Genomic DNA, 27,003 nt, shown 5'->3' with positions numbered 1-27,003 from the left:
CCTTTCGACAAACCAAACTTTAAGAAATATATATCAGTGTTTCATTTTATGCACATTTTAAACATATTTATAAACATTATTAAAAAAGATTAACCCATGGAAAAAAAGCTCTTCGATACCTCCAGCCTTGGTTCGATGATTCTGGATGGAAAATAAATTGCAAATAAACATGCACTTTTACCACGCATGACCATGTGTCAGGGCATCTGCATAATCCCGGTGAGCATGTGTGCCGTGCAATCTCCATATGCCTGAAGATTGTATAGATGTTACAGGCAAAGAAAACACCAACAGATTAAAACTCTCCCTCTACACTATCCTATCAAACACTCCCAGGACAGGTACAGCACGGGGTTAGATACGAGTAAAACTCTCCTTCTACACTCTCCCATTTAATGGGCCAGGGTTTAGAGAACACCAAGGTATCATGGAGTTCACCTGACCCACAACTTTTAATAGATTTTGGTTATGGGGAGCACAAGGGCCCACTTTAGAGGTGTGATGCAACAGAGATCTAAAAGTATTTTTAAGCAAAAATCATGTTTATTCTATGAATCCAGTTAACATTTTATAAACACACGATAAACAGTTTATCAACACAAATAATCCCCACAGATACAATACTCTATAGATAACCCTTAATAACTTTCCAAACAACATCCATAAGCCAAAACACTTTTTAACAAAGACAGCAGGTTTGCATTCCTTACAGAAACAGGTATTACTTTGAAATCATCAAGTGATCTGGAGACATTCTGTAGATTGCAGTGAGAGACATCAATATACACATCTGCTTGGTTTGAATGCAGGTCTCCAACTGAAAGCAAAACTAAACACAGAGCCAAAAACAGCTTCCAGCTCAAAGCAAAAGTAAAAAGTAGAGCAGAGCTCAGCTCCACCCACACAATGACATCACTGCAGCCACTTAAGAAGACAAACATTTCTTAAAGTGACATTCACATGACACCCATCAAACACCCCCAGGACAGGTACAACACGGGGTTAGATTAAGAGTAAAGCTCCCTCTACGTTGTCCCATCAAACACTCCCATGGCAGGTAAAGCACAGGGTTAGATACACAGTAAGGTTCCTCTACACAGTCTCTTCAAACACTTTGATGAATCTCTGTGTCTATTTGGAACCCTGGATATCTGGTACACCTTCTCAGTTCCCAAATAACAGAGGTTAAGTCTATGCTTTTTGGCAAAGTCCACTTGCACTTTATTTGTCAGCTGTGTCACTGGTAACTTATTTTCAATACAACATTTAGGAAATTCCGACTAGCCCCACAGCAAGCTAGTCAGATTAATTATCTTTAGCGAATACAGTAGTTGAGTTTTCATTCAATTACAGATCGTGGTAATTCTTTAGGATAACATAACTAAGTGATTTAAACAAAAGAAAGATGGCGATTAGCAAGCAGCAAAGAAATAGGTTTCAGAAATATAGATAGGGTGATTCTGGAATGAGTTTTTCCATCCCGGTAAATAATTCTTAGGAGGGTTATTATCTTAACATTTGGCCTTCTTTTTACTTCTGATTGGTTTTAACTAAATTATAATTCACTCAATTCAGCCAAACTGTCTGCCTATCGATTTACAAGATATATGTATTTAAATATATTGGTGCCAATTTCCCATTCCATCGCTTGCCAATTAAATTAGAAAAACACAGTTTTTGTTAAGAAATTATCAGTCCTAGACTGGCTGCTATTATAGAAACGGGACTACTCATACTGGACAGCCGCCCAGTTTTTACCATACAATGGGGCCTTTTAGCTAGTTGACGTCACTGGCCTTGCAGTCTCAAGCAACTTGTACAATGTGAAACCTAAAAATTAAAGAGCATTATCTGGATTAACGCTCAGTGGATTCCCAGCTACTGTTGCACTGAAGTAATGCTTCATATGATTATAGTTAATTATTCTTAATGAGTTCTCAATAAATCTCTATCATCTTCCTTACTCTCATGATTATAACTGATTAGAAAAGTTAATTTCTATCACACTCTCAGGGCATGTATAGGATGTATCGATATACACTGTAATTCTGGATCCACACGCGTTCCATCAAATATTTGACAAAGGTGCACAGGATATGTTTTAGAGGGTGCTGACATAACCTCCAGTAAAATGTTGGGAACTTGAGAACGTGGGAAGAGAATGGAAGGTAATAGATAATTCACACGCATTGGCTACTGGAAATGTTAACCATGGGTTAGCAGTTGAGAACGTGTCAGCTTCTGCAGCATGTTAAATTGAGATTTATATTACATTTACAAGAAGTATTTAGGAATCAGATGCATCATCTTTGCCCCATGAATGTATCATCCTCTGCCAGTCTCTGCCGTTCTCCGCCAGTCACTGCCAGACTCTGCTGGCGGCTGTGAATCTCTGCCATTCTCTGCTGGTCATTGTCAGTCTCTGCCAATCTCTGCTGGTGGCTGCCAGTCTCTCTCATCTCTGACATTCATGGCTGGTCACGGACAGTCGCTGTTGGTCTCTGCGAGTATCTGCTGGTCTCGGCCACTGTCTGCTCGTCTCTCACCAGCCTCTGCACTGCCAGTCGAACCAGTTTCCACTGGTCTCCGTCACACTCTACTGTTCTCCGTCACTGGCTGTCAGTGCCTGCAGGTGTCTGCCAGTCTCTGCCAGTCCTTGCTGGGTGCTGCCAGTCACATTGTTCAGTCTCTTCCTCCAGAAACCAATTCCAATGATGATGCAAAGTAGAGTGAGTGAGACGGCTGTTGCTCCAACAGTAATCCCGACCTTCACGCCTTCCCGTGCCACTCTCTCTGCCGGTACATACAGTTACGTTAAAATTATATCGAGAAATAATAATTTACGAATGATTCTGTACTTCATTGTCCTGCAAACTAGTACTGTACATGTCTGATATTAGAGAAAGAATGTTTCAAATTTATGTACGACCTTTCATGAACACAACGCTAGATTGAGATAGGTGTAGGACTAAGGCGAGAGGTTAGCGGGACAATGGACTTGTTTGGGGTTGATACAGGGTTCGAGTCATAGAGTTTTTACTGCATGGAAAGCGGTCCCCTCGCCCATCATGTCTGTATCAGACATCAAGCACCTATTGACTCCAGTCCCATTTTCCAGCTCTTGTCCCTTAGCCTCATAGGCTGCAGCATTTCAACTGTTCTTCTAAATACTTCCTAAGTGTTGTAAGGGTTCCCGCCTCTAGCACCCTTTCAGACAGTGAGTTCCAGATTCCTACCAGCCTCTGAGTGAAAAACATTTTTCCTCACATCCCCTTTAAACCTCCTTCCCCTTACCTTAAATCTATACCCCCTGGTTATTGACCCCTCTACTAGGCGGGAAAGTTACCTCCTACCCGCACTATCTCTGTTCTTCATAATTTTATACGCCTCAGTTACCCAAGAAAACAACCCCAGCCGAACCAGTCTCTCTTGATAGCTGAAACGCTCCAGCCCAGGCAACATCCTGGTGAATTCTCCTCAACCACTCCAGTGCAATCACATCCTCCCTATGGTGTGGTGACCAGAACTGCACACAGTACTCTAGCTGTGGCCTAACCAGTGTTTTATACAGCTCCATCATAACCTCTCTGTTATTATAATCTATGCCATGGCTAATAAAGGCAAGTATCCCATATGCCTTCTTAACCACCTTATCTACCTGTCCTGCTGCCTTTCAGGATCTTTGGATATGCAACCCAAGGTCCCTCTGTCTGTATTTCCCAGCATCCTACCATTCATTGCCATAGGGAGAAATCTTCCCGAAAGGAAGCAAAGTCCCTGAGCGCGCGCGTTTAGTCTTGTGGATATTCAAAATGACTTGCGTTGAATAAGGGACCTAAATGCGTGGCCGAGGCCACACGTCGCCCCATTTTGTACAACGGCTTAATGCCTCGCTCTAATGTGCAGAATTGACAAAAATGAATGCCGACTACTGTGGGCGGGATTCTCCTTGCAACGTCTTGTGGCATTGCATTGAATCTCGCGAGGCGTTGCGAGCCGGGTGGATCCCGGGAGCGGGGTCTCCCGGATTCCAACGGCCACACTGTCTACGGTGAGCTGCTTTTGGGGCGCAAGTGTGGCCACATGTTTGCACCCATAGTCATAGAGGTATTCAGCACAGAAAAGCCCCTTCGTCCCATCGCTTCTGCGCCGGTCAAAAACAACCACCTAACTAGTCTAATCCCATTTTCCAGCACTTGGCCCATAGCCTTGTATGTCCTGTCATCGCATGTACACATCTAAATACTTCTTAAATGTTATGAGGGTCTCTGCCTCCACCACCCTTTCAGGCAGCAAGTTTCAAACTCCCGCCCCCCACCACCCTCTGGTTGAAATCTATGTCCCTGATCATTGATCACTCCACCAAGGGGAAAGGTTTCTTCCTGTCTACTCTATCTGATTTTATGCATCCCAATCATTACCACCGCCCTCAGTCTCCTCTGCTACAAGGAAAACTAAAACTCTCCCACGAGACGTCGGAATCAGAGTTCCACCTCAAATGGATGGAACTGAATGACGCTCGCGGAAGTCGGTCGTGGACCTACGTACGGCCTACCTGCGCGGGGTCCACCGCCCATTGATTCTTCGGCCTCCCCAGGCCAGGCGCCTTTCAGTGCTGGTCCACACAAACGTGGGCCAGGCGGAATGGCACCCGGGCCATCAGTGACCCCTGGGTGGTCAGGGTAAGTGCAGGGTGGCTCCCTGGCCCTCCCCCTGGAACTTGGACACCTTGGCACTGCCCAGGTGGCACCTTCACACTGCTACCCTGGCACTGGCATGGTGCCTGGATGGCACTGCCAAGCTGGCAGGAGCACTGACTGGATGCTAGGGTGGCAATACCAGGGTGCCCAAGTGCCAAGGTGGCACTGCCAAGGGTCAGGGGTGAGGGGGCCATACCCATGAAATGAGGGGAGTGCAGGGCAGGTAGGTAGGAGCATCTGGGAGGCTGGGGGGGGGGGGGGTAATGGGTGGGGTCTTATAAGGGAAGAGGTTCTGTAAGGTGGTTTGGGGGGCTGGAAGTGAGGGGGACTCTCAGGTACCCTATATCGGGGGGGTCCTCACTTGGAGGGTGTGGGATAGTGCCCATGTGTGTGGAGGGTGACATTGTCCATGTGTGGGGATGTGGGGGACCCACAAACTCAGTTAGAGGTCAGCGCACTCTTTCAAAATGGCAGCCCGATCTCTGAGTTCAGCTCCCCGGTGCTACAGTGTGGGCTAAGCCAGTGTGAATCTGCCCAGGGCCCAGAAAAGTGACTAAGTGTCATTGCACAGCAGTGGGGAACTCGCCAGCAGAGCCGGCGGGAAACTCCCTGAAAAACCCAACACAAATTAACTTCGAAAGTTTGGGAGAGAATCGCGCCCTAAGAGGTGGATTCTTCCATGCCGCCGGCCGCAAGAACGCCACAGGCGAGACAACAACAATCGAAAACTTCAGTAGGGCAGCAGAATTTGTTTGAGATTGATACAGGGTAAGGGAAACGAGTTGGGTAGTGGGATTAATTTGGGATTGATGCAGGGCTATGGGGAGAGTGTGGGGTTGTGGGATTAGTTTGGGATTGACACAGGGATATCTGGAAAGAGTGGGGCAGTGGGATTTGTGTTGGATTGATACAGGCTTGTGCAAAGAGAGTGGGGCAGTGATATTAGTTTGGGGACTGTGGTAGTATGTATTGGGGGTCATGTGGGACTGGAAGCCCTAATGTCATTGGCTGACAGATCCCGGGTCCTGGTTGGCCGTTGACCTCATACTCCGCCCTGAAGGCGAAGTATAAGAAGCCGGTGCCTTCCCCCGCAGGCCAGTTTACTATCGGGCTGCTGGGGAACAGACACGCTTAATAAAGCCTCATCGACTTCACTCTGTTTGTCTCACGGAGTCTTTGTGCGCCACAGGGACTAATACAGGGCTATGAAGAGAGAGTGGGGCAGTGGAATTAGCTAGGGATTGATATTGGGACCGGAGGTGATAGTGGAGAAGCGGGATTTATTTGGGACGGATACAGGGCAATGGGACAGTGTGGGGCAGTGGTATTAGTTTGAGATTGATACAGGGCGATAGGTAGTGTGGGACAGTGGGATTATTTTCAGATTGATGCAGGCCTATGGGGAGATAGTGGGGCAGTGGGATTAGTTTGGGATTGATACAGGGCTATGGGGAGAGAGTGGGGCAGTGCGATTAGTTTCGGATTTATACAGGGCGATTGGTAGAGTGTGGGACAATGGGATTAGTTTGGGATTTATACAGGGCGATAGGTAGTGTGGGACAGTGGGATTAGTTTCAGATTGATACAGGGCGATAGGTAGTGTGGGACAGTGGGATTAGTTTCAGATTGATGCAGGCCTATGGGGAGATAGTGGGGCAGTGGGATTAGTTTGGGATTGATACAGGGCTATGGGGAGAGAGTGGGGCAGTGGGATTAGTTTGGGATTCACACAGGGCGATTGGTAGAGTGTGGGGCAGTGGGATTAGTTTGGGATTGATAAAGGGCTATGGGGTACAATTGGAGCACTGGACTGCCATTACCACGGCCTGCAAGGCAGCCAATTGCTGCACACCACCCACTCTGGTTCTTCAGAGTGACACCGGTGTATGGTTACCACCACCTCCGCACCCCACCCTCTACCGTACCCCATCCGCCCTGCACACCCGGCCACCACCTGCCAGCAGCCTACCCTGGACAAAGTCCACAGTAGCCACTACGGGGACGAAGGTTGTGGGCCAATGAGCGTATCCCTAGCAGGTACAGTCCCAGCCGATAGTACCCCTGGCACCAGGGACAGGCGCCAGAGCCAGAGGCCTTCGGGTACCGACAGGGCCAGGAGTGCAGGGAGGGGACGAGAGTACATGCAGGGGCAGAGTCCGCAGTGCCAACCTAGGCCATTGTGTTGCTCGGTGGACCTGGCTGGGCATGGGGTACGCACCATGCTAACGTGCCCAACCAGGGTCAGCATGTCTGTAGGAAGTGTCTCCATTTACAGCTCCTGGAAGCTCAAGTTTCAGAGCTGGAGCGGCGGCTGGAGTCACTGTGGAGATCCGCGAGTCGGAGAGCATCGTTGATAGCATGTATAGAGAGGTGGTCACACTGCAGGCTCAGGCAGGAAGGGAATGGGTGACCACCAGACAGAGCAAGAGAGCGAGGAAGGTAGTGCAGGAGTCTCCTGTGGCCATTCCCCTGCAGAACAGATATGCCGCTTTGGATACTGTTGAGGGGAATGGCCTCTCAGGGGAAAACAGCAACAGCCAAACTCGTGGCACCACGGTTGGTTCTGCTGCAATGGGGAGGGGTGATAAGTGTGACAGCGCAATAGTTATAGGGGATTCAATTGTAAGGGGAATAGACAGGCGTTTCTGTGGCCGCAAACGAGACTCCAGGATGGTATGTTGCCTCCCTGGTGCTAGTGTCAAGGATGTCTCGGAGCGGGTACAGGACATTCTGGAGGGGGCAGGTGAACAGCCAGTTATCAAGGTACACATCGGTACAAATGACATTGGTAAAGAAAACGTGATGAGATCCTAAAAGCAGAATACAGGGAGCTAGGAAGGAATTTAAGAAATCGGACCTCTGCTTATATTGTCAGGTGGGGCGTTGTTTGGGGTGGTGGGAGGATGGGATCGTTGTTGTTGATAAGGGGATTGACTTTGTATTTGTTACCGTTTACTGCTTGTTGGTGGGTTGTAAATTCTGAAGAAAATGTGAAAATGGAGAATAAAAATATTTTACAAAAAAAAAAATCGGACCTCGAAGGTAGTGATCTCAGGATTCACACCCGTGCCACGTGCTAGTCAGAGTAGAAATGACAGGTTATATAGGATGAATACGTGGCTGAAGGGATGGTGTCAGGGGGAGGGTTTCAGATTCCTGGGACATTGGGACCGGTTCTGGGGGAGGTGGGACCTGTACAAACTGGACGGGTTACACCTGGGCAGGACTGGAACTGATGTCTATTTGCTAGAGATGTTGGGGAGTGTTTAAACTAATGTGGCAGGGGGATGGGAACCGATGCAGGAAGTCGGAAGGCAGCACGGTAGCATTGTGGATCGCACAATTGCTTCACAGCTCCAGGGTCCCAGGTTCGATTCCGGCTTGGGTCACTGTTTGTGTGGAGTCTGCACATCCTCCCCGTATGTGCGTGAGTTTCCTCCGGGTGCTCTGGCTTCCTCCCACAGTCCAAAGATGTGCAGGTTAGGTGGATTGGCCATGATAAATTGCCCTTAGTGTCCAAAATTGCCCTTAGTGTTGGGTGGGGTTACTGGGTTACGGGGATAGGGTGGCGGTGTTGACCTTGGGTAGGGTGCTCTTTCCAAGAGCCGGTGCAGACTCGATGGGCCGAATGGCCTCCTTCTGCACTGTAAATTCTAAATTATATGTAAACAAGGGCAGAAACAAAAGGCAGTAAGGGGGAAAGTGTAAGGCAGAGAAGCCATGGTCAAAAATCAAAAAGGGCGACAGTACAAGGTACAGTGACTGAGGGGAGCTCAGTGAATAGGCCCAGTAATACTAAAAGGAATAAACCGGGAAGTAAAAACATAAATGGAAAGCAACGCGGCAGGTTGTTACATGAAGATATGGATTCAACGACAAGGAAAATTAGGAGAAACGTTAAGAGGAAAAATAACTGAGGAGAGGTTACTGATCAAGGTGTTGAGATTCAAAACAGAGGTATAAAAGCCAACATAAGTGTACTTTACCTGAATGCTCGTAGTATTCGGAATAAGGTAAATGCATTGACGGCGCAAATCATCGTGAATGACTATGGTTTATTGGCCATTACTGAAACATGGTTAAAGGATAGTCACGACTGGGAGTTAAATATCCAAGGATATCAAACTATTCGGAAGGACAGAGTGGATGGTAAAGGAGGTGGTGTAGCTCTGTTATTTAAGGATGACATCCAGGCAATAGTAAGGGATGACATCAGTGCTATGGAGGATAAGGTTGAATCCATTTGGGTAGAAATCAGGAATAGTAAGGTGAAAAAGTCACTGATAGGAGTAGTCTATAGGCCACCAAATAGTAACATTACGGTGGGGCAGGCAACAGACAAAGAAATAACTGATGCATGTAGAAATGGTACAGCAGTTATCATGGGGGATTTTAATCTATATGTCGATTGGTTTAACCAGGTCGGTCAAGGCAGCCTTGAGGAAGAGTTTATCAAATGTATCTGCGATAGTTTCCTAGAACAGTATGTAATGGAACCTACAAGGGAAAAAGCGGTCCTAGATCTGGTCCTGTCTCATGAGACAGGATTGATTAATGATCTCATAGCTAGGGATCCTCTCGGAAGGAGCGATCACAATATTGTGGAATTTAAAATACAGATGGAGGGTGAGAAGGTAAAATCAAATACTAATGTTTTGTGCTTAAACAAAGGAGATTACAATGGGATGAGAGAAGAGCTGGCTAAGGTAGACTGGGAGCAAATACTTTATGGTGAAACAGTTGAGGAACAGTGGAGAACCTTCCAAGCAATTTTTCACAGTGCTCAAGGTTTATACCAACAAAAAGGAAGGACAGTAGAAAGAGGAAAAATCGACCGTGGATATCTAAGGAAATAAGGGAGGGTATCAAATTGAAGGAAAAAGCATACAAAGTGGCAAAAATTAGTGGGAGACTAGAGAACAGGGAAACCTTTAGGCGGCAACAGAAAGCTACTAAAAAAGCTATAAAGAAGAGTAAGATAGATTATGAGAGTAAACTTGCTCAGAATATAAAAACAGATAGTAAAAGTTTCTACAAATATATAAAACAAAAAAGAGTGGCTTAGGTAAACATTGGTCCTTTAGAGGATGAGAAGGGAGATTTAATAATGAGAGATGAGGAAATGACTGAGGAACTGAACAGGTTTTTTGGGTCGGTCTTCACACTGGAAGACACAAATAACAGGCCAGTGACTGATGGAAATGAGGCTATGACAGGTGAGGACCTTGAGATGATTGTTGTCACTATGGAAGTAGTGATGGGCAAGCTAATGGGGCTAAAGGTAGACAAGTCTCCTGGCCCTGATGGAATGCATCTCAGAGTGCTAAAAGAGATGGCTAGGGAAATTGCAAATGCACAAGTGATAATTTACCAAAATTCACTAGACTCTGGGGTGGTCCCGGCAGATTGGAAATTAGCAAACGGGACACCTCTGTTTTAAAAAGGAGGTAGGCAGAAAGCGGGTAATTATAGGCCAGTTAGCTTAACTTCGGTAGTAGGGAAGATGCTGGAATCTATCATCAAGGAAGAAATAGCGAGGCATCTGGATGGAAATTGCCCCATTGTGCAGACGCAGCATGGGTTCATAAAGGGCAGGTCGTGCCTAACTAATTTAGTGGAATTTTTTGAGGACATTACCAGTGTGGTAGATAATGGGGAGCCAATGGATGTGGTATATCTGGATTTCCAGAAAGCTTTTGACAAGGTGCCACACAAAAGATTGCTGCATAAGATAAAGATGCATGGCATTAAGGGTAAAGTAGTAGCATGGCTAGAGGATTGGTTAATTAATAGAAAGCAAAGAGTGGGGATTAATGGGTGTTTCTCTGGTTGGCAATCAGTTGCTAGTGGTGTCCCTCAGGGTTCAGTGTTGGGCCCACAATTGTTCACAATTTACATAGATGAGTTGGAGTTGGGGACCAAGTGCATTGTGTCCAAGTTTGCAGACGACACTAAGATGAGTTGTAAAGCAAAAAGTGCAGAAGGTACCGGAAGTCTGCAGAGGGATTTGGATAGGTTAAGTGAATGGGCTAGGGTCTGGCAGATGGAATACAATGTTGACAAATGTGAGGTTATCCATTTTGGTAGGAATAGTAGCAAAAGGGATTATTATTTAAACGATAAAATATTAAAACATGCCGCTGTGCAGAGAGACCTGGGGTTGCCAGTGCATGGATCACAAAAAGTTGGTTTACAGGTGCAGCAGGTGATTAAGAAGGCAAATGGAATTTTGTCCTTCATTGCTAGACGGGTGGAGTTTAAGACTAGGGAGGTTGTGCTGCAATTGTATAAGGTGTTAGTGAGGCTACACCTGGACTATTGTGTTCAGTTTTGGTCTCTTTGCCTGAGAAAGGACGTACTGGCGCTGGAGGGTGTGCAGAGGAGATTCACTAGGTTAATCCCAGAGCTGAAGGGGTTGGATTACGAGGAGAGGTTGAGTAGACTGGGACGGAACTCGATGGAATTTAGAAGGGTGAGGGGGAATCTTATAGAAACATTTTAAATTATGAAGGGAATAGATAGGATAGATGCGGGCACGTTGTTTCCACTGGTGGGTGAAAGCAGAACTAGGGGGCATAGCCTCAAAATAAGGGGAAGTAAATTTAGGACTGAGTTTGGGAGGAACTTCTTCACCCAAAGGGTTGTGAATCTATGCAATTCCTTGCCCAGTGAAGCAGTTGAGGCTCCTTCATTAAATGTTTTTAAGATTAAGATAGATAGTTTTTTGAAGAATAAAGGGATTAAGGGTTATGGTGTTCAGGCCGGAAAGTGGAGCTGAGTCCACAAAAGATCAGCCATGATCTCATTGAATGGCAGAGCAGGCTCATGGGGCCAGATGGCCTACTCCTGCTCCTAGTTCTTATGTTCTTATACCGGCCTTCCACCACCTACAGCCAATGGATATTGGAATTCAATCAGCAATGGTGGCCTTGCTGCTCGTCGTCGCAGCCCTGAGGATACCCTGCGGCTGTACAAGTTGGAGCTGCTCGAGGAGGAGGAAGCTGCAGCAGCGGAGCCTGCCCCAGAGAAACAAGAGGAGTCTGCCCAGGATGGAGAGCCAGCCACCCAACAGGCCGAGGTGGTGGAGGCGCCGCATGAGGCCTCGTGTGTACCGGCAGCGCCTGTCATTTGAGGATCTGTTGGACCAGGTATGTCGTCGAAGACTCCGGATGAGAAAGGAGACAGTGCGATGTATCTACCAGGTGATAGCACACCTGGCACTGCGGGGGTATGGGGGGAGGAGACCTGCTCCGGTGGCTGTCAAGGTGATGGTCACCCTGACCTTTTACAGCACAGGATCCTTCCAGGTGCCGAGTGGGCAGCTGTCTGGGATCTCACAGACCGTCACGGAGGCCCTATATGCCCAGGTAGCTCAATACATCCACTTCAATGTGGACAGAGCCCGCCAGAATGTCCGGGCAACGAGGTTCGCCGCCATCGATGGGATGCCCGGGGTCCAGAGGGTGACTGACGGGATGCATGTCCCCCTAAGACAAGCACCTGCAGATGACAGGCGGCTCTACACCAACCGAAAGGGGTTCCACTCGATGAACGTACAGCTGATATGTGACAATCAACTGTGCATCACTCACCTCTGCATCGGATACCTGGGCAGTGTGCACGACGCCTTCATTCTGGCGCACTCGACGATTCCTCCAGCTGGGGGGTTGGCTCTTGGGTGATAGGGGCTATCCGCTACGGTCCTGGTTGATGACATCTATAGGGGGGCCACAGACTGACGCTGAGACCCGCTAAAACGACGCCCATACAGCAACCAGGGACCGGATCGAGTGATGCTTCGGGCTCCTGAAGATGCAGTTCAGATACCTGGACCACTCTGGAGGGGCCCTCCAGTATGATGCTGAGAGGGGCGCCCGCATTGTCGCGGCCTGCTGCATCCTTCACAACATCACACAGCAGAGGGGCGATGTGCTGGAGGAGGAGAAGAAATGGCAGGCCTCCGACGAGGAGAATGCAGGGGAGAGCGAGGGAGGGCAGGATATGGGGCCCAGGCAGGCATGGGAGGCCACACGACCTGTGCGCCAGGGCCAACGTGCATTGGACACTCTTATCGCCTCCAGGTTCACCAACTCTTGGATGGAGACTGGCCGGAGGCACGGACAGCACATCCCACCCCCACACCCCCTCACTCCCTGCCAGGCCATCCCCCCAGCCTGCAACGCCCTCCGCGATACCTGCTGTACTGGATCGGCTGTGTTATGTACACCAGATAGTGTCCCAGGAGCCTCTTCACTGAAGTGCCCAACCGAGGTGAGTATTTCTGGGATGGTGGAGGGTGTTGGAGACGGTGACTGGAAATCTGTGTCATCTTCTGAGCCGAAGTCTGGCTCTCCTGAGTCTCAGGTCGAGGGCTGCCATCTGAACTGCTCTCGGCGCTGCTCGGCTCACGGGGGGGGGGGGGGATGCCAGGTGGACACGCCTCATTACCAGCAGGTCCTGCAAAACACAAGATAAGAGGTATGATTAGACTGCGGGTTGTGGGGTGGTGGGGATGAGCGTGTGGGTGTGAGATGGTGAGCGTCACGGTAGTATAGGGTGCAAATGTGGGTGAGGGTCTGGGTGGTATTGGGTTGAGGGTGTGTGGGGGTGGAGGTGGTGTAGGGTGCTGGTGTGGGTGAGGATGTGGGTGGTATGGGGGGGAGGGTCGTGTGGGGATGGTGTTAGGGGGGTGTTGACACGCGTGTCAAGGGGAACCGCAACTAAACTAGGTCTCACATCCACACCCGTGGCCGAACATCACCTCGGTGACCTCCCTTTCCTCCGGGCTGCCGACCATACCCAGGGCCCTCTGCTCTGCCACAATGAGGGGCAGCAGGTCCGGCGGTCCCTCTCCTGTCTTCTCCCAGTCCCGGCAGTTATGGGCGGCCTTCCCGGGAAGGGCGGGGTGGGATGCAAACACAAAACAACAGTGTTAGACAGTCCGATACATGCAGCCCAGGGGTGGGTAGCTGGTGGCCTCAGTGGCCAGGGCACCCGGCCATGGTGGCCGGTATGCGTGCCGGAATGTGGTGCAGGGTGGGGGTTTTCCGGGTGGGTGGGTATGTCGGGTTACAGGTGTGGGACGGGGGCACAGTACTGCCTACTCACCCTGGCTGCCCTGAGGAGGTCGTGCAGTTGTTTTTCGGCACTGCCGGCCAGTCCGAATGGTGTTGCCCATGGTGCTGACCGCCTCTGCCATCTGTGCCCTGGCATGGTGAATGGTGGTGGCTGGCAGCCTCCTTCCCGGGCCAGGGTATAGGGTCATCCTTCTCTCATCCACCGCATCCAGGAGGGTCTCCAGCTCAGCGTCGGTGAATCTTGAGGCCATCTTGTTGCGATGCTGTGTGTGGGGAGTGAAGAGTGTATATGTGGTTGCAGCTTTTCAGCCTCCCGAGTGTCGATCACAAAACCAGTGAATCCCACACCATTTCTCATTGGAATTGATTGTGTTCCACGTGTCGCCGGTACTAGCCCCTTAAAAGTAGCGGAATCAGTCCAGGTGTGGCGCTGGTTTTGCTGTCGTGGAAGACCATGAATTCTGAGTCAGCGTCAACACTTAGTGTTAGAAACGGAGAATCCAGCCCACAGTGTTTTGCCTTCAACTAATTCCTGTGGTAATGAATTTGATGGGCCGATGTTCTCTGAGTAAAGTAACCTCATCTTTGTCCTAAATGGTCTACCCCATATTCTCAGACGGTGACCCCGGGTTCTGGACTCTCCCACCATTGGGAACATCCTACATCTACCCTGTCTAGTCCTGTTAGAATTTTACAGGTTTCTATGGGAACTCCCCCTCATTCTTCTGAACTTAGACGAACACAATCCTGACCGACTCAATCTCTCCTCATACGTCAGTCCTGTCATCCCAGGAATCACTCTGGTAAACCTTCGCTGCACTCCCTCTCTAGCAAAAATATCGGATATCGGGAAGTCAATAATACAAGAGATTGGAAGTAAGGAAATAGCTGTGCAAAGCCCTGGTTGAGACCACATCTGGAATACGATGAACAAATGTGGGCACTAAACCATTGGGAGGATACATTGGCCTTGGAATGTGAGGGGCATAGATTTACCTTCGACAAGAAGGGCTTGATAGAAGTTCAGAAGTCTCATCCACAAAAGGCAATTTGATGCCACATCAATTGCTAATTTTTAAAAATAGGATTCATAGATTTTTATTACATGGGACAAAGGTGGGAAAATGGATTTGGATCACCGACCTATCACTGGATAGGGAAACAAGCTCGAGGGGCCAACCCATAGAATCCATACAATGCAGAAGGAGGCCATTCAGCACATTGTGTCTGCGCTGACTCTCTAAAAGAGCACCCCACCCAGGCCCACTCCCTCACCGTATCGCTGCAACCCCACCTAACCTGCACATGCCGGGACATCAAGGGGCAATTTAGCATGGCCAATCCACATAACCTGCACATCTTATCCTCGGTGTAAAGGAATGCGCCAATCCTTCTGCTTACCAACATTTAGTAATCCCACGACTTTTAAAAAACAATCAGAGCATGTCTGACAATTACAGATGAGACCATCTGACCCCTCACTGCGGCTTTATGCTTTAAACAAACAGACTGAGGGAGCACCCAGGGCTGGTGGAAGGACTCTGCTGCCCTGTCACTTCTCACTTACCCCAGCGTACATTGAGGCCCTGCAGGAGGCTGCCATGCTCGACGTGACAGGAGTATACCTCCCCATCATCTCCCATCAGATCCATCGTTTTCATCACCCGATACGTCTCGTCCTGGTTGGGCAGCGTGCCGCTGGATTCAACACCGAGGACATCCTCACCATCCCTCAGCCATGCCACATCGATCGGCCAGGGGTAAAAACCCGTCACAAGGCAGGAGACTCTCAGCACTCGCTCGCCCTCAATCCTGTTCGCAATGAACACCTCAGGGATGGCTGCGAGCGAAACAAAGACTGCAATCACTGACTATGAAGTTCAGACGAAAGGTCCTCGACCTGAACCATTAACTCCAGAAGTAACATTCCAGCCCCTCCCGCCGGCTGGTTTTTCGCTCCTGCCAAAGTCTTTTGAATGGCCCCATCTGCCACCCAAACAGAACCGTAAAATTCCTCCCTCTCTTGTTCTCTCTCCACTGGCGCTGCTTAGAATTCCCAGCATTTTTGCTTAGTATTAATTTTTTTTTAATTGTTCATGGGATGTGGGTGGCGCTGCATGCTCGTCAACTGACTGCATTTAAGAATCAACCACATTACTGTGGGTCTGGAGTGACATGTAGGCCAGGCCGCCTCAGGACAGCAGATTTCCCTCCCATTAGTGAACCAGACAGGTTTTTACAGCAACCGGCAATGGGTTCATGCTGATCATAGGATCATACAGTACAGGAGAGGCCCTTTGGCCCATCAAACCCGCACCGACAAATAAACCCTACTCTAACCAGCATTAATCCCACTTCTGACCTCGGGTGACTATCTGTGTGGAGTTTGCACTCTCTCCCCGTATCTGTGTGGGTTTCCTCCGGATGCGCCGGTTTCCTCGCACAGGCCAGAGATGTGCGGGTTAGGTGGATGGCCATGATTAATTTTCCCTAAGTGTCCAAAGGTTGGGTGGGGTTATGGGGATAGGGCGGGGGATTAGGCCTAGGTAGAGTTCTGTTTCGAAGGGTCGGTGCAGACTCGATGGGCCGAATGGCCTTCTTCCACACAGTCGGGATTCTATGATTCCCAGCACTTGATTTTGAATGTGACATTTCAAAGAACAAAAAACAATACAGCACAGGAACAGGTCCTTCGGCCCTCCAAGCCTGCACCGGTCATGATATCGATCTTTGCCAAAACCCTCAGCACTTCCTTGTGCCGTATCCCTCTATACCCATCCTATCCATATGTTTGTCCAGATGCCTTTTGAACGCTGTTAATGTATCTGCCTTCACAACCTCCCCTGGCAACGCATTCCAGGCACTCACCACCCTCTGCGTAAAAACCCTGCCTCGCACATGTCGTCTAAACTTTGCCCCATGGACCTTAAACCTATGCCCCCTGGTGACTGACCGCTCCATCCTGGGAAAGAGTGTCTGCCCATCCACTCTATCCATGACCCTCATAATCTTGTAGACCTCTATCAGGTCACCCCTCAACCTCCGTCTTTCTAATGAAAACAGTCCGAGTCTATTCAGCCTCCTGACATAGCTAACACCCTCTAGACCAGGCAACATCCTGGTAAACCTTCTCTCCAAAGCCTCCACATCTTTCTGGCAGTGTGGTGACCAGAATTATGCACAATATTCCAAGTGCGGCCTTACCAAGGTTCTATACAACTGTAGCATGACTTGCCAGTTTTTATATTCGATGCCCCGTCCAATGAAGGCAAGCATTTTGAGTGCTTTCTTGACTACCTTGTCCACTTGTGTTGCCACTTTCAAAGATCTGTGGACCTGCACGCCCAGATCTCTCCGACTTTCCATATTCCTCAGAGTTTTGCCATTTATGGTATATTTCCCCTCTATGTTAGACCTACCAAAATGCATTACCTCACATCTGTCCGGATTAAAATCCATTTGACATTTCTCTGCCCAAGTCACCTATCTATGTCCTGCTGTACCTTCTGACAATCCTCAACTATCTGCCACTCTCCCAACCTTGGTGTCATCCGTGAACTTACTAATCAGACCGGCTACATTTTCCTCCAAATGATTTATGTATACTACAAACAGAGGCCCAAGCACAGATCCCTGTGGAACACCACGAGTCACAACCTTCCATTCAGAAAAACAACCTTCTACTGCTACCCTTTGCCTTCTGTGACCGAGCCAGTTCTGTATCCATCTTACCACCTCACCTCTGATCCCGTGTGACTTCACCATTTGTACCAGTCTGCCATGAGGCTCCTTGTCAAAGGCTTTACATAAGTGCATGTAAACAATATCCACTGCCCTCTCCTCATCAATCATCTCTGTCACCTCCTCAAAAAACTCAATCATGTTGGTGAGGCATGACCTCCCGTTCACAAACCCATGCTGTCTATTGCTTATGAGTCCATTTGTTCCCAAATGGGTATAAATCTTGTCCCTGAGAATTCTCTCCAATAATTTACCTACTACCGATGTGAGGCTCACCAGCCTATAGTTTCCAGGATTATACCTGCTACCTTTCTTAAACAGCGGTATCACATTAGCTATTCTCCAGTCCTCTGGGATCAACCTGTAGCCAATGATGATACAAAGATGTCAGTCAAGGCCCCAGCAATTTCCTCCCTTGCTTCCCTCAATATTCTGGGGTAAATCCCATCCAGCCCAGGAGACTTATCTAGCTTAATATCTTTTGAAGGCCCAATACCTCCTCCTTTTCGATGTTAACATGATCCAGATTGTCCACACATCCTACCCAAGGATCATGGGCAGGATGCTTCGGAAATCGGCGGAGCGGGCAACTCCAGCGCGAAAGAGTGGTGTGAACCACAATTCGGTGAGTGACCACAATTCGGTGACGTTTACGTTAAGGATGGAAAGGGATAAGTATACACCGCAGGGCAAGAGTTATAGCTGGGGGAAGGGAAATTATGATGCCATTAGACGTGACTTGGGGGGGATAAGGTGGAGAAGTAGGCTGCAAGTTTTGGACACACTGGATAAGTGGAGCTTGTTCAAGGATCAGCTACTGCGTGTTCTTGATAAGTATGTACCGGTCAGGCAGGGAGGAAGGTGCCGAGCGAGGGAACCGTGGTTTACCAAAGAAGTGGAATCTCTTGTTAAGAGGAAGAAGGAGGCCTATGTGAAGATGAGGTGTGAAGTTTCAGTTGGGGCGATGGATAGTTACAAGGTAGCGAGGAAGGATCTAAAGAGAGAGCTAAGACGAGCAAGGAGGGGACATGAGAAGTATTTGGCAGGAAGGATCAGGGAAAACCCAAAAGCTTTCTATAGGTATGTCAGGAATAAGCGAATGACTAGGGACAGAGTAGGACCAGTCAAGGACAGGGATGGGAAGTTGTGTGTAGAGTCTGAAGAGATAGGCGAGATACTAAATGAATATTTTTCGTCAGTATTCACTCAGGAAAAAGATAATGTTGTGGAGGAGAATGCTGAGCTCCAGGTAAATAGATTAGATGGCATTGAGGTACGTAGGGAAGAGGTGTTGGCAATTCTGGACAGGCTGAAAATAGATAAGTCCCCGGGACTGATGGGATTTATCCTAGGATTCTCTGGGAGGCCAGGGAAGAGATTGCTGGACCATTGGCTTTGATTTTTATGTCATCATTGGATACAGGAATAGTGCCAGAGGACTGGAGGATAGCAAATGTGGTCCCTTTGTTCAAAAAGGGGAGCAGAGACAACCCCGGCAACTATAGACCGGTGAGCCTCACGTCTGTAGTGGGTAAAGTCTTGGAGGGGATTATAAGAGACAAGATTTATAATCATCTAGATAGGAATAATATGATCAGGGATAGTCAGCATGGCTTTGTGAAGGGTAGGTCATGCCTCACAAACCTTATCGAGTTCTTTGAGAAGGTGACTGAACAGGTAGACGAGGGTAGAGCAGTTGATGTGGTGTATATGGATTTCAGCAAAGCGTTTGATAAGGTTCCCCACGGTAGGCTATTGCAGAAAATACGGAGGCTGGGGATTGAGGGTGATTTAGAGATGTGGATCAGAAATTGGCTAGCTGAAAGAAGACAGAGGGTGGTGGTTGATGGGAAATGTTCAGAATGGAGTTCTGTCACAAGTGGAGTACCACAAGGATCTGTTCTGGGGCCGTTGCTGTTTGTCATTTTTATCAATGACCTAGAGGAAGGCGCAGAAGGGTGGGTGAGTAAATTTGCAGACGATACTAAAGTCGGTGGTGTTGTCGATAGTGTGGAAGGAAGTAGCAGGTTACAGAGGGATATAGATAAGCTGCAGTGCTGGGCTGAGAGGTGGCAAATGGAGTTTAATGTAGAGAAGTGTGAGGTGATTCACTTTGGAAGGAAAAACAGGAATGTGGAATATTTGGCTAATGGAAAAGTTCTTGAAAGTGTGGATGAGCAGAGGGATCTAGGTGTCCATGTACATAGATCCCTGAAAGTTGCCACCCAGGTTGATAGGGTGGTGAAGAAGGCCTATGGAGTGTTGGCCTTTATTGGTAGAGGGATTGAGTTCCGGAGTCAGGAGGTCATGTTGCAGCTGTACAGAACTCTGGTACGGCCGCATTTGGAGTATTGCGTACAGTTCTGGTCACCGCATTATAGGAAGGACGTGGAGGCTTTGGAACGGGTGCAGAGGAGATTTACCAGGATGTTGCCTGGTATGGAGGGAAAATCTTATGAGGAAAGGCTGATGGACTTGAGGTTGTTTTCGTTAGAGAGAAGAAGGTTAAGAGGAGACTTAATAGAGGCATACAAAATGATCAGAGGGTTAGATAGGGTGGACAGTGAGAGCCTTCTCCCGTGGATGGAAATGGCTAGCACGAGGGGACATAGCCTTAAACTGAGGGGTAATAGATATAGGACAGAGGTCAGGGGTAGGTTCTTTACGCAAAGAGTAGTGAGGCCGTGGAATGCCCTACCTGCTACAGTAGTGAACTCGCCAACATTGAGGGCATTTAAAAGTTTATTGGATAAACATATGGATGATAATGGTATAGTGTAGGTTAGATGACTTTTGTTTCGGTGCAACATCGTGGGCCGAAGGGCCTGTAATGCGCTGTATTGTTCTATGTTCTATGTTCTATGAACCACTACGGCGTCGGTCCGCCCCGAAGGTGCGGAATCCGCCACACCTTCAGGGGCTAGGCTGGCGCCGGAGTGGTTTGCACCACGCTGACTGCTGTGAAAGGGGCTTGGTGCCACGCCAACAGGCGCCGAAGGGCCTCCGCCAGCCGGTGCGAGGTGGTGCATGCGCGAGAGCGTCAGCATGTGCTGGGGTCATCCCAGCGCATGCGCAGTGGGGGTTCATCTCCGCGCCGGCCATCGTGGACCAGTACACCGGCGCGGAGGAATAGAGTGCCCCCACGGCACAGGCCCGCCCGCAGATCGGTGGGCTCCGATCGCGGGCCAGGCCACCATGGGGGCACCCCCCCGGGGCCAGATCCCCTCCGTGCCACCCACAGAGCCAGGTCCCGCCGGTAGGTACCTGTTGTAACATACGCGGGAGGAACCCATCGAAAACGGGCGGCCACTCAGCCCATTGCGGGCCGGAGAATCGCTGGGGGGGGGGGGCGCTGCCAGTGCCCGGCGACTGGCGCGGCGTGATTCCCGCCCCTGCCAAATACCCAGCGCCGGAGAATTCAGCAGCCGGCGGGGACGGGATTCACGCCGCTCTCCGGCGATCCTCCAACCCAGGGGGGGGTTGGAGAATCCCGCCCCATCTTCCACAAAGTCCCTGGGTGGCATCTCCAATAATGGGGCTATGTCCCCACTCCTGCATCAAAACGCGGGCGTTTCACTCTGGGCTTTCCTGAAGAAAGTCCAGAGTGATCCTCCAATTTGCATGGTGCTCGCAGAGCCCCGGAGTACTCCTCGCAGCTCTGCCTGCCAATACGGGGCCCTGCACTTCCTGTCGGAGTCTACGCATGCACACAGCGGCAGCCTTTGGCGCACAACATGGTGGCTTGAGAAAGTGGGCAGCATAATCAAAGACCCCTCCCACCCGGTTTACTCACTCTTCCAATTTCTTCCATCGGGCAGAATATACAAAAGTCTGAGAACATGCACAGCTTCTTCCCCACTGTTTCCTAACTGGCCCTCTTATGGACTGAACTGATCTCTTCACACATCTTCTCTACAATATATTTACATTGGTATTTTATGTTTGCCCTATTATGTATTTTCATTTCATGTATGGAATGATCTGTCTGAGCTGCACGTAGAACAATACTTTTCACTGTACCCCGGTACATGTGACAATAAACAACCCAACATCCAACATGAAGGAGTAATGGATACATTATAGGGTGAGATGAATTCAGCTCATAGGGAACATAACGCCTGCAGAGAGCAGTTGGGCCCAATGGCCTCTTCCTGTCCTTTACATACTCCATAATTCGACCTGAAGTCACGCTCTTGTTTGGCACACAACTAACCATTGTTCACGCAATGAGATCCAGGAAACCATTTGACAAGGTGGGGATTATAGTTTCGACCAATCCTGTCCTGAAATGGTGACTGGTCAAATAATTGAATTTGGTTCAACTATCGAAATCCTACTACCGCCTCACCTCACACCCCGCAAGCAAGTAATGCTGTATAATGAGGCCAGTGGCAGTGTCACGACTCCCCGCCCAAGAAGTAGTTCAGAAGAGAGCTTGGTGGAAAACCCGGGGTGGAACTTTACAGGGCTCACCACTGTGGAAGCTGGGCCTGAAAATGGGGCGAACCATACAAATGTCCACTGACTTCAGCTGGACTGGAAAGTCCTGCCGGCAGGCAAGGACTGACAATTCCTGACCGCCTCTTCCCACCCTGAGGAGTGCACCATCCAGTCACCATCCCCACACCGTACCTCTCCTTTGCAGAACCCCTCGTCCGCACTTGAGGTATGTCAGCAGCCATTTCACGCAGTCCTTTTCCAACAGAGCCTTGAAGTACTTGTTCATGAAGCTGTTGGCATTCCATCGATCCGCTAACGTCTGGAACTCTGGATTTAGTGCCATCCAGCTCACTCTGTCCTTGTCAAAAACAAACGCATCTTCCCCATCATATCCCAGCTTTATGAACCCATCCGTGGAGTTATCACTGTATATTTCGCAGCCACACATTCCCTGGACAAAGAAAATACCTGGAAAGGGCACGAATATTCAAATCAATTCACAATGTGAAACGGATTCATTCGGGTTGGGACAAACTTGTATTTATACAGCAAATTTAACATTATAAAATGCTTCAAGGGCTCTTCACAGGGGCATCCTCAAATTAGATTTGGCTCTGAGCCAGATGGGAAGATATTAGGACAGGCGGTCAAAAGCTTTTAGAAAATCAGTTTTCATTCTCATCTCAGAAAGGAGAGAGAGAAGTGGAGACAACTGGGGTGGAGAGCTTTATGGAAGCAATTCCAGAGAAACGATTTCCCTTCAATGGGAAGAAATCTTGGGGAGTGGAATATGCTGGAGTCTCAGTCCCGCAGGAAGGAGATGGTGTATTCCATTGAGTGATTGCATGAGCAGACTGTAAAAGTGAACTGGGGTGAAAGGTGCCCTCTGTCCTGCCCAAAGCTTCAGTGCCACCTCCCCCTAGGACACCTTTTCGCTCAGCAGGCTTGCAATAGGATGCAACATTTCTTTTTTCACAGTTCAGGCCAAGCAGGGCTTTTGCTCTCTACGGGCAGCCATTGTGAGAAACATCACCCCCTATGGGGGGAACCATGAACTGGGGCGAAAGGCACCCTCTGTCCTGCCCAAAACTTCAGAGCCAAGAGCTGTTAAGGACCTCCTGATGCAGACCGGCACATTCCAAATTCCAGGAGGACCAGTACTGAGACAGCGTTACACTCCCAGAGGGTCAGCACTGAAAGGTTCTGCACTGTCAGACGGCCAGTACTGAGGGAGTGCTGCACCGTCAAGTGTGTCAGTACTGAGGGAGTGCTGCACTGTCAGAGGGTCAGTACTGAGGGCGAGCTGCACTGTCAGAGGGTCAGCACTGAGGGCGAGCTGCACAGTCAGAGGGTCAGTACTGAAGCAGTGCTGCACTGTCAGAGGGTCAGTAATGAGGGAGTGCCACACTGTCAGAGGGTCAGTACTGAGGTGTGCTGCACTGTCATAGGGTCTGTTCTGAAGCAGTGCTGCACTGTCAGAGGGTCAGTACTGAGGGAGTGGTGCACTGTCAGAGAGTCTGTACTGAGGGAGTGCTGCACCGTCAGAGGGTCAGTACTGAGGGAGTGCTGCACTGTCAGAGGGTCAGTACTGAGGGAGTGCTGCACTGTCAGAGGGTCAGTACTGAGGGAGTGGCACACTGTCAGAGGGTCAGCACTGAGGGAGTGCTGCACTGTCAGAGGGTCAGTACTGAGGGAGTGCTGCACTGTCAGAGGGTCAGTACTGAGGGAGTGCTGCACTGTCAGAGGGTCAGTACTGAGGGAGTGCTGCACTGTCAGAGGGGCAGTACTGAAGCAATGCTGCACTGTCAGAGGGTCAGTACTGAGGGAGTGCTGCACTGTCAGAGGGGCAGTACTGAAGCAGTGCTGCACTGTCAGAGGGTCAGTACTGAGGGAGTGCTGCACTGTCAGAGGGTCAGTACTGAGGGAGTGCTGCACTGTCAGAGGGTCAGTACTGAGGGAGTGCTGCACTGTCAGAGGGGCAGTACTGAAGCAATGCTGCACTGTCAGAGGGTCAGTACTGAGGGAGCACTGCACTGTCAGAGGGGCAGTACTGAAGCAGTGCTGCGCTGTCAGAGGGTCAGTACTGAGGGAGTGCCGTACTGTCAGTGGGTCAGTACTGAGGGAGTGCTGCACTGTCAGAGGGTCAGTACTGAGGGAGTGTTGCACTGTCAGAGGGTCAGTACTGAGGGAGTGCTGCACTGTCAGAGGGTCAGTACTGAGGGAGTGCTGCACTGTCAGAGGGTCTGTATTGAAGCAATACTGCACTGTCAGAGGTCTGTACTGAGGGAGAGCTGCACTGTCAGAAGGTCAGTACTGAGGGAGTGCTGCACTGTCAGAGGGTCAGTACTGAGGGAGTGCTGCACTGTCAGGGGATCAGTACTGAGGGAGTGCTGCACTATCAGAGGTACAGTACTGAGGGAGTGCTGCACTGTCAGAGGGTCAGTACTAAGGGAGTGGTGCACTGTCAGAGGTTCAGTACTGAGGGAGTGCTGCACTGTCAGAGGATCAGTACTGAGGGAGTGCTGCACTGTCAGAGGGGCAGTACTGAAGCAATGCTGCACTGTCAGAGGGTCAGTACTGAGGGAGTACTGCACTGTCAGAGGGGCAGTACTGAAGCAGTGCTGCACTGGCAGAGGGTCAGTACTGACGGAGTGCTGCACTGTCAGAGGGTCAGTAATGAGGGAGTGCTGAACTGTCAGAGTTTCCATACTGTAGGAATGCTGCACTTTCAGAGGGGCATTACTGAGGGAGTTCTGCACTGCCAGAGGGTCAGTACTCAGAGGGTTAGTACTGAGGTGTGCTGCACTTTCAGAGGGTCTGTACTGAAGCAGTGCTGCACTGTCAGAGGGTCAGTACTGAGGGAGTGCTGCACTGTCAGAGGGTCAGTACTAAGGGAGTGGTGCACTGTCAGAGGGTCAGTACTGAGGGAGTGCTGCACTGTCAGAGGGTCAGTACTGAGGGAGTGCTGCACTGTCAGAGGGGCAGTACTGAAGCAATGCTGCACTGTCAGAGGGTCAGTACTGAGGGAGTACTGCAGTGTCAGAGGGGCAGTACTGAAGCAGTGCTGCACTGGCAGAGGGTCAGTACTGAGGGAGTGCTGCACTGTCAGAGGGTCAGTAATGAGGGAGTGCTGAACTGTCAGAGTTTCCATACTGCAGGAATGCTGCACTGTCAGAGGGTCAGGACTGAGGGAGTGCTGCACTGTCAGAGGGGCATTACTGAGGGAGTTCTGCACTGCCAGAGGGTCAGTACTCAGAGGGTTAGTACTGAAGTGTGCTGCACTGTCAGAGGGTCAGTACTGAAGCAGTGCTGCACTGGCAGAGGGTCTGTACTGAGAGAGTGCTGCACTATCAGAGGGTCAGTACTAAGGGAGTGCTGCACTGTCAGAGGGTCAGTACCGAGGGAGTGCTGCACTGTCAGGGGATCAGTACTGAGGGAGTGCTGCACTATCAGAGGTACAGTACTGAGGGAGTGCTGCACTGTCAGAGGGGCAGTACTAAAGCAGTGCTGCACTGTCAGAGGGTCAGTACTGAGGGAGTGCTGCACTGTAAGAGGGGCAGTACTGAGGGAGTTCTGCACAGTCAGAGGGTCAGTACTGAAGCAGTGCTGCACTGTCAGAGGGTCAGTAATGAGGGAGTGCCACACTGTCAGAGGGTCAGTACTGAGGTGTGCTGCACTGTCATAGGGTCTGTACTGAAGCAGTGCTGCACTGTCAGAGGGTCAGTACTGAGGGAGTGGTGCACAGTCAGAGAGTCTGTACTGAGGGAGTGCTGCACCGTCAGAGGGTCAGTACTGAGGGAGTGCTGCACTGTCAGAGGGTCAGTACTGAGGGAGTGCTGCACTGTCAGAGGGTCAGTACTGAGGGAGTGGCACACTGTCAGAGGGTCAGCACTGAGGGAGTGCTGCCCTGTCAGAGGGTCAGTACTGAGGGAGTGCTGCACTGTCAGAGGGTCTGTACTGAGGGAGTGCTGCACTGTCAGAGGGTCAGTACTGAGGGAGTGCTGCACTGTCAGAGGGTCAGTACTGAGGGACTGCTGCACTGTCAGAGGGGCAGTACTGAAGCAATGCTGCACTGTCAGAGGGTCAGTACTGAGGGAGTGCTGCACTGTCAGAGGGGCAGTACTAAAGCAGTGCTGCACTGTCAGAGGGTCAGTACTGAGGGAGTGCTGCACTGTCAGAGGGTCAGTACTGAGGGAGTGCTGCACTGTCAGAGGGTCAGTACTGAGGGAGTGCGGCACTGTCAGACGGGCAGTACTGAAGCAATGCTGCACTGTCAGAGGGTCAGTACTGAGGGAGTGCTGCACTGTCAGAGGGGCAGTACTGAAGCAGTGCTGCACTGTCAGAGGGTCAGTACTGAGGGAGTGCTGCACTGTCAGAGGGTCAGTACTGAGGGAGTGCTGCACTGTCAGAGGGTCTGTATTGAAGCAGTGCTGCACTGTCAGAGGACTGTACTGAGGGAGAGCTGCACTGTCAGAAGGTCAGTACTGAGGGAGTGCTGCATGTCAGAGGGTCAGTACTGAGGGAATGCTGCACTGTCAGAGGGTCAGTACTGAGGGAGTGGCACACTGTCAGAGGGTCAGCACTGAGGGAGTGCTGCACTGTCAGAGGGTCAGTACTGAGGGAGTGCTGCACTGTCAGAGGGTCTGTACTGAGGGAGTGCTGCACTGTCAGAGGGTCAGTACTGAGGGAGTGCTGCACTGTCAGAGGGTCAGTACTGAGGGAGTGCTGCACTGTCAGAGGGTCAGTACTGAGGGAGTGGCACACTGTCAGAGGGTCAGCACTGAGGGAGTGCTGCACTGTCAGAGGGTCAGTACTGAGGGAGTGCTGCACTGTCAGAGGGTCTGTACTGAGGGAGTGCTGCACTGTCAGAGGGTCAGTACTGAGGGAGTGCTGCACTGTCAGAGGGTCAGTACTGAGGGAGTGCTGCACTGTCAGAGGGGCAGTACTGAAGCAATGCTGCACTGTCAGAGGGTCAGTACTGAGGGAGTGCTGCACTGTCAGAGGGGCAGTACTAAAGCAGTGCTGCACTGTCAGAGGGTCAGTAC

At 50.1% G+C, this 27,003-nt stretch overlaps 1 protein-coding gene across 1 annotated transcript in view; it reads right to left on the bottom strand.

Annotated features, from left to right (window-relative positions):
* Positions 1-523: 523 nt before the first annotated feature.
* LOC140390223 (major histocompatibility complex class I-related gene protein-like) overlaps positions 524-27,003 on the bottom strand; it is a 44,527-nt gene continuing 18,047 nt past the window's right edge. Inside the window, exons 3-5 of the mRNA XM_072475193.1 lie at positions 22,151-22,426; positions 15,345-15,617; positions 524-2,793 (exon numbers count right to left, since the gene is read on the bottom strand). Of these exons, the coding sequence (XP_072331294.1) occupies positions 2,597-2,793; positions 15,345-15,617; positions 22,151-22,426 (746 nt within the window). The 3' untranslated portion in view covers positions 524-2,596. The remainder of the gene's footprint in view (positions 2,794-15,344; positions 15,618-22,150; positions 22,427-27,003) is intronic.

The sequence above is a fragment of the Scyliorhinus torazame genome, chromosome 14 (genome assembly GCF_047496885.1).
Source record: "Scyliorhinus torazame isolate Kashiwa2021f chromosome 14, sScyTor2.1, whole genome shotgun sequence".
NCBI classification, from domain to species: domain Eukaryota; kingdom Metazoa; phylum Chordata; class Chondrichthyes; order Carcharhiniformes; family Scyliorhinidae; genus Scyliorhinus; species Scyliorhinus torazame.
Note: the sequence above shows the minus strand (reverse complement) of the source record. Positions and strands in the feature narration are given on the sequence as shown.